We start from the raw sequence: 7,013 nt of genomic DNA, 5'->3' as shown, positions 1-7,013 counted from the left end.
CTCTGTTTCCAGTGAACCGGCTCTTTCTCTGAGAACACTCCTCTGTCTCCAGTGAACCGGCTCTTTCTCTGAGAACACTCCTCTGTTTCCAGTGAACTGGCTCTTTCTCTGAGAACGCTCCTCTGTTTCCAGTGAACCGGCTCTTTCTCTGAGAACGCTCACCTCGCCGCACCAGACCAGGAAGAGGAAAGACAAACCAGACGACACTCGTGGTATTTGTATAAAAGAGATTTACTTCAATTATCACACCTAGGGTGCAAGTGAATAATAATGATGATGAATCAAATGTCAATCATAACAAATACATTGTGAACGTTTCATACAGTGATATTGCTTTTCAATGTTTGTAGAGGGGGAGAGGGTGACTGTTTTACAGTGCTGAGAACGAACAACATGATACACTTTAGTAAATACAAAGATAAAGAAACATGATACAGAGGCGGGCGGAAGGCAGGAGACCCGGGGAGGAGGAACGATACCTCGGGACACACGGAGAAGTGCTCGGGGAAAACCACTTCCAAAAATATCTTGACACCATCCCTTTACAGGCGCGCGCCCTTTTGTTCTACAAACACGCACGCGTGCGCGCGCACAAACACACACTCGCGAGAGAATCAACAGGGGACGTCGCGGACACGAGGTCGTCCGCCGACGTTGACCTGGAGCGGAACGTGTCGCTGTTAAAATCACTCTGGACTCGCTAGAGCCACGACGAGCATCTTAAAGCTTTCCAGGAGGGGGGCCCCAGCGGCGGGCCCCCCGGGGTCATTTTGGTTGTCAAGACGACACTGGGGTTCAGCGCCCGTGGGCGAGCGACGGAAGCGGCGACACTACTTAGCAACAGAAGTAAAAAATAAAATAAAACAAAACAACAAGAGCGTCCATATAACAGGAAGTGGGTGACTATTCACTATTTGGCTTTTTGCTTCCTCTTTAAATCTAAACTATTTTTCTGTAGTATTTTATTTTTTTTTTCGTTTTTCATTTTTTCGTTAAACCATTGAGCTGAGAAATCTAGTCACATAAGTTACTGTCCTAAAGATAAGTTAAGCATAACAGAACAGGTTAAGGTCAATGAGGAATCGGGTTAAGACTCAACCAGTTGTAGCCAATAGGAGGCGTGGAGCCCAGCGGGGGGCCGGGTGCTGTGTCTGAGGGTGCATTGTGCTGTATCTTCTGTGTTTGGAGTCACTGTGCTCTGCATACAGCACCGTCCGTTTGGAAAGTGTTTCCTTACAAAACCCACTTCATAAGATTTATTCCAAAAGTATTACAAAACATCTGAGGTCTTCTCTATTCTCTTTCTCTCTCTCTGTGATATTGATTTTTTCCTGAATATGGTGACCAGTGCTGCCGTCAGCAACAAACACGTGGGATGGAGAAACCACTTACTTCAAAAACAGATCATACAGTAAAGCTTTTACAACTTCAGAAAAAACATGTTATGATATACAGCATCTGTTTTACAACCTTTACAATGTCATCCAACAGTGTATAGAATCTTCTGATTTATATTTTGTAGTAGAAAAATATCTGTGGATCATGGAAAAAAAGTCCTGAATCATCATCATCATCCCTTCTCCTCTCCCTGCCCTTCAAAGTAAAAGCGCGCCGTGGCGGTACTGAACGGAGCGCCGCCTGGTCGGCTGTAACAGTACGGACCCCCGGGGGGCGAGGCGACGCGAGGCGCCACAAAGCCGACCCCTGCGCCCGGCCGCGCCGCAAAACGTCACACGGCCACCGTGACGCGGACGAGGGGAATAAACGTAACAAATGCCCTATGAGTAAATTCAGTGTTATTACAGTGTTTGCTGCTCACTCCTTCATTATTTAACGTTCTGGCCGTTCATTGCTTAAATACAAGAGCGCGACAGGAGGTCCACCCCCCGTGGGGGAGGCGACGAGCGCTGCGGGTTTAAGACCGGCGTTTGGACGCCCGCCACCCCCCCTGGAGCCGCGGGGTCCTGCCGCGGTTGTCGGGGTTTTCGCTCCACGTTATACGCGGGGTGACCCTATCTAAAAGGACCCGTTCGGTCGGATGAGGGGACTCTTTACATCAAGTACCTTCATGGCCATTGGGAGAAATACCTTCCGAGATTACGTCATCACCCCACACACGGGGTTAAAACGTTTTTTGTTGATCTTTTTTTTTTTTTTTACACATGCACACACACACACACACACACACACACGAGTAGTTTTTCTGTTCAACGCGTGAGTCGATTTCTGATGACATCATAAATTCGGTGCCCTGCCTGGCAGTAGAAGGCACGAATCTGATGATCTCATGAGGTGTAGAGAGCTGCTCGAGTGGCGAAGCCACGCCCCTTCCCGTAGAGCCCATGGGACCTATGAGATCGAAAAATATGAATGGGTTTCAATGGAGAGAAAGTAATTATCTTCTGGCCCCAGTCTTTATATGCCCTGGATAACACATATGTTGTTTGTGGTTTTAAATTATAATTTGTCATGCAAAGAAAACTACAAAATTTCGCGAAGAAGTTTGATAATGTTGATCTCTCTGCTCCACTTCACCGTTTTTTTTCCAAGGGAAGGATAAAAGCATCGAAAGAGGTGAAAACCATTATAAATCGGGGCATGTGGAGAGTTTCAGTTATGCCGATGGGGACATACAAGAAGTGTAGTCTTTCTCATTGTTTTCTCTACAGCCTTTAACTGAACAATTGCACAATAAACGGTCAAACTCTTAACATGAAGAAATTGACAATTAAATCCACAAAAAACATATGCGTAATCCAGGGCATATAAAGACTGGGATCAGAACATAATTACTTTCTCTCCATTGAAACCCATCCATATTTTTCGATCTCATAGGTCCCATGGGCTCTACCGGAACGGGCGTGACTTCGCCACTATTGAGGGGGGGGCTTGTAAGTGCTTATTCTCTGCGGTAGCTGTCAATCAGGACCCATCAACACGGCGGGGGTCCCAGCACAGAGTCGGTACGGGAGGGGGGTGTTATTGCAGAGTAGAGGGCACATGTCTAACATCCGCGTCATCAACAAACTAAACAAATCCTAATCATATTAGATTCACCGGAACGTCAGATTTAATCTGCTTGTGTTTTTAAGTTTTTGAGCTTGTAAGTAAAATTGTAGCATTTTCTTTAAAAATACTTTTAAAATGTATCCACGGTGCGGGAATTTTTTAAAAAAAGACGACGGGGGTTTAAAGGACTTGTGCTGGGCACAGAGCGCTCGTCGCGGCCCTGGCCCCCGGTCTGGAGCAGAGCAGACGGGGGCGAGTTAAAATCCAGATCAGGAACTACACAGCTTTAACAACTGACGGTATTACAAAAAACATGGGCACAGCCTTTCTCTAAAATATATTCTTAGTGTTAGAATGTGGAGTGTGTGTGTGCGTGTCTGGTTCTGAACCACTTTTAAAAAGGCATACCTTTCCCAGAGACCTCGGGAGGGGGGGTCTAGTTAGTGTTTTCCAGACTCCGTCAGGGGCCCGTCTTCGGAGAAGATCTTAATAAGTGCTTTGTTACGGACTGCTAAGTAGATAATGCATAATCGTTGATTTCCGTTCGTCGTGGGATACTTCTCTAATCTCAATTTGGCAGATATGACCTTATTCAAGTTAACTTGGGTTCTCAAGTTTAGGTATCGTCATATAAACCTATCTTCTAAATAGCGAACAAGCTTCATGGGGATGGTGCTCAGATGAACGCAGATCTCGCGATAACATAGTGGGGGCGGGGCTTACTCTCATCGAGAGTAACAGTGACAGCTGGACCGAAACTACTGCGGCACCGCGCGGCCGATACACTTCGTATGATCAAAGCAGTGACACGAAAAGAAAACAGATAATTAATCAGATATTCAGTGATCTCGATATGTCCTTATGATATCGATAGGTAGCGAATGAAGCGTGGTGATACCGGCCCGTTTGCCTGATGGGCGCAGATACTGTAGCAGATAATGTCTCTAAAGCTACTGAAATGAGCTTCATGGTTCATGAACATACAAACAAATGAGAACTAGTACATCTTTGTAAATATTAACCAATACTGCCGGCAGTCTATACGTCTAATAATAAAAATGTTACTTGCCCTCAGGAACGATATATAATCCCTTACAAAATAGACAACTCAAATGATAAGACATTAAAATGAAAATACAGCACCTATAAATAAGCAGAATAAAAACCAAACTATAAATGCAAAAATAATAATAGCAATACAACCAAGCTACAGTAAATCAAAGTATTACACTACTTTGTGAAGATTAATGTGATGGTGATGAGTCAAACAGCTTAAAGAAGTAGATGGCAGTTGTGCACTGGTAGCGTGTGCAAGTAGATAAAAAACATGACCCACTCAGAACACTCCTGCACATGCTATATGGCCACACGTGCACTCTCTCACACACACGCACACACACACACGCACACACACAAAAGGGGAGGCAGTGGGCTGACAGGCACTAAGGGCTTGTGTAAGAGAGGGAGGAGGAGGAGGTGATATGCCTTATAGTGATTTAGTGTATACAGTAGAACTTAATGCACCCCCTCCCCCCCCCCTGGGGACCAGAGGGGGGGAGGGGAATGGAACCACTCACACCAGGGGTCAAGGCCAATTCACCGTGCACCGCACGCAGTGTGTTCACGCGGACGTTCTCCGCAGAACGGAACCGTACCCGCTCAGGTCCGGGAACACACCGGCGGGGAGCACCCGGTCAAATGTTAAAATCGTAAAAAAAAATAAAAAAACGCAAACTATTTCGTGATTGAAGTTGATCTAAAGTGAATTAACGTCGACCCCGACGCGAATGCATGTAATTCCATGGACGTACGCGCACACACACACACACACACACGGAACAACTCGCACACAAACACGCACTCTTCCTGATTTGGCCTAGAAAAGATGTGTGTGTTGTGAACACATAATTTGTTGAGGACATGCACACACACACGCAAACACACACACACACACGCACACACACACACATACAGAGTAACACACACTCACACACCGAGCGCTGGCAGACCAGGAGGCTGAACGTAACCCGGGGCAACCAGGCAGGTTCTAGATCGCGCCCCCCCGCCTGCTACAGTACGACGTGCTTCCGTTGTATCGTATCTTCAGAAACTCAACATGACTCCATTATTCTGGGTGGCTCGGCCATTTTTTTTTTTTTTTTTTTTAGAAACACTGCACTCGCTTATTCTTCTGCTTTTTTTCTTTTCTTCTCTGTTGGTAATTTCTTCCATTTCATATTTAGTTGTTGCTAATTTAAAAACAGCTTTTCCTTAAATTCCCTATTTTGTACCCTTTAGAGTCGATAGACTGTGCAATCTCTTATTGGCAACCGAATTGCTCCATCCAAACGTAAAGAGGAGGAAAAGAAACAAAGAAAGAACCAAACGAGGGCGTCCTTCGTCCGCAGAGGAGGTGCTGGAGCACGCGGTCAGGGGTCCGTCCCTCCTTCCTCCTCTTCAGGTGAGTGCTTTGTGTTTGGTGAGGAACCCCAGGGGAGTCCTTCTGGCCATCATATGGCTGTCAGCAGGACGGGAAACGGGGAGACTACGGGGTCAAAGTTCATCTTTCGGTTCTTCCGTCGGTAACCATGGCAGCGCCGGCCAACAGCTTCTTCTTTTTTGTACAGCTCTCTCGAGGGAAGAGCGTGGGAGTGAGTTTGGAGGAGGAACGAAACGAGAACATAAAACACATGCTGCCTTGGAGAGGAGAACACACAAGCCCTGTCTGGGTGTGTTTACACCGACGTGCACGGACACAGCCCCCCAAACACACACACACACACACACACACACACACACACGAGTGATAAAAGGCAAAGGATTTTGTAACAGTCACTCTACAGTGTGAAAAATGAGGCGTCTCACTGTGTGAGGGGAAGGTGGGGGAGTGATCAGCAGACGAGGGAGGGGAGGTCTCCCTTTAAGAGAGCGGGTTCTCGTACTGAAGAGTTTCTGTCGCCGTCGCTCCTCCCGTCAGGGTCCGTCCCTGGGAGGGGCCGCTCAGGGCGTGCCCGTCCTCTTTGAGTCCGGGTTCCTCCACCACCAGCTGACCCCAGCTCTGAGGGGTCTTACCCCAGCTCAGGGGGAGCCACTCTGGGCCCGCTGGCTGGTGACGGGGGAAGGGGGGCAGGGGGTGGGGAGAGGTACAGCAGGGCCATGGGCCAGCAGGACAGCTAAGTGCTTTTCTCAGTACAAAAACAACTCAGTTAAAAAAAAAAAGAAAGAAACGAGAGACACTCTGGCTCTCTGTTGTTTTTCTGTTTGTTCTTCTTAGTACATCAGTGTATCTTTTTTTTTTCTTCTTCGGGTTCAACAACCGCTCTTTGTTTCCCTCCTTCGTACGGAAAGCGTCGGAGTAATAAAAATGGCTGCTGAGCTTGACTTTGGCTGCGCCCGCCCTCCGGTCCGAGGGCAGAGCAGGAGGGGGCCAAGGGTTAGAGGTCGCGGGGTTACGAGGAGACGAGGTGCGAGACGAGAGAGAGAGAGGGAGGGAGGGAGAGGGAGCTAGAACTCCCACTCGGAGGGGTCCTCCTTGCTGGCGGCCTTCTCCAGCCTGTGGATGATGTTATTGAGGTTGGCCGCCTTCTTCTTGCGCAGCGTGTTGTCCCTGGGGTTCCTGGCCGGCCCGGAGGGCGGGATGTTATTACTGGGCCCCGAGCCGCTGGAGGACGAGGCCTCCGTGAGGCTGAAGAGGCCCATGCCGGCCGGCCCGCAGCTGGAGCCCGGCGTGCTGCACTCTATCCGGGCAGGGGAGGAACCCGAGGCCCCTGCCTCGGACTCGGCCTCCATGTCGTGGTCCGCCCCCCGCTGCTCCTCCTGGCCGGGGCCGAAGCCCTGCCGCGCCGCCTCCACCGTGCCGTCCGACTCGGTGCCGTCGCAGCTGTCCCCCTCCCCCGACTTGGACCCCCGCAGGGACGGGGACCCCCCCTCGCTGCCGGGCCCGGCCCCCCCGGACGCCTGGATCTCCTCTATGAAGAGCTCCCGCCGGATACGAGACCTGAACA

The 7,013-nt window shown here is 49.1% G+C and overlaps 1 protein-coding gene across 2 annotated transcripts in view; it reads right to left on the bottom strand.

Moving 5' to 3' along the window:
• Window positions 1-7,013, bottom strand: part of cux1b (cut-like homeobox 1b) — a 69,243-nt gene that overhangs the window by 288 nt on the left and 61,942 nt on the right. For both annotated transcript variants that reach the window (XM_079731984.1, XM_079731985.1), the window contains one exon: window positions 1-7,006. This exon is cut by the window's left edge and continues 288 nt beyond it. In XM_079731984.1, the coding sequence (XP_079588110.1) occupies window positions 6,514-7,006 (493 nt within the window). In that variant the 3' untranslated portion in view covers window positions 1-6,513. The remainder of the gene's footprint in view (window positions 7,007-7,013) is intronic.

This window comes from Pollachius pollachius (genome assembly GCF_949987615.1).
Source record: "Pollachius pollachius genome assembly, chromosome: 3".
NCBI classification, from domain to species: Eukaryota; Metazoa; Chordata; class Actinopteri; order Gadiformes; family Gadidae; genus Pollachius; species Pollachius pollachius.
Note: the sequence above shows the minus strand (reverse complement) of the source record. Positions and strands in the feature narration are given on the sequence as shown.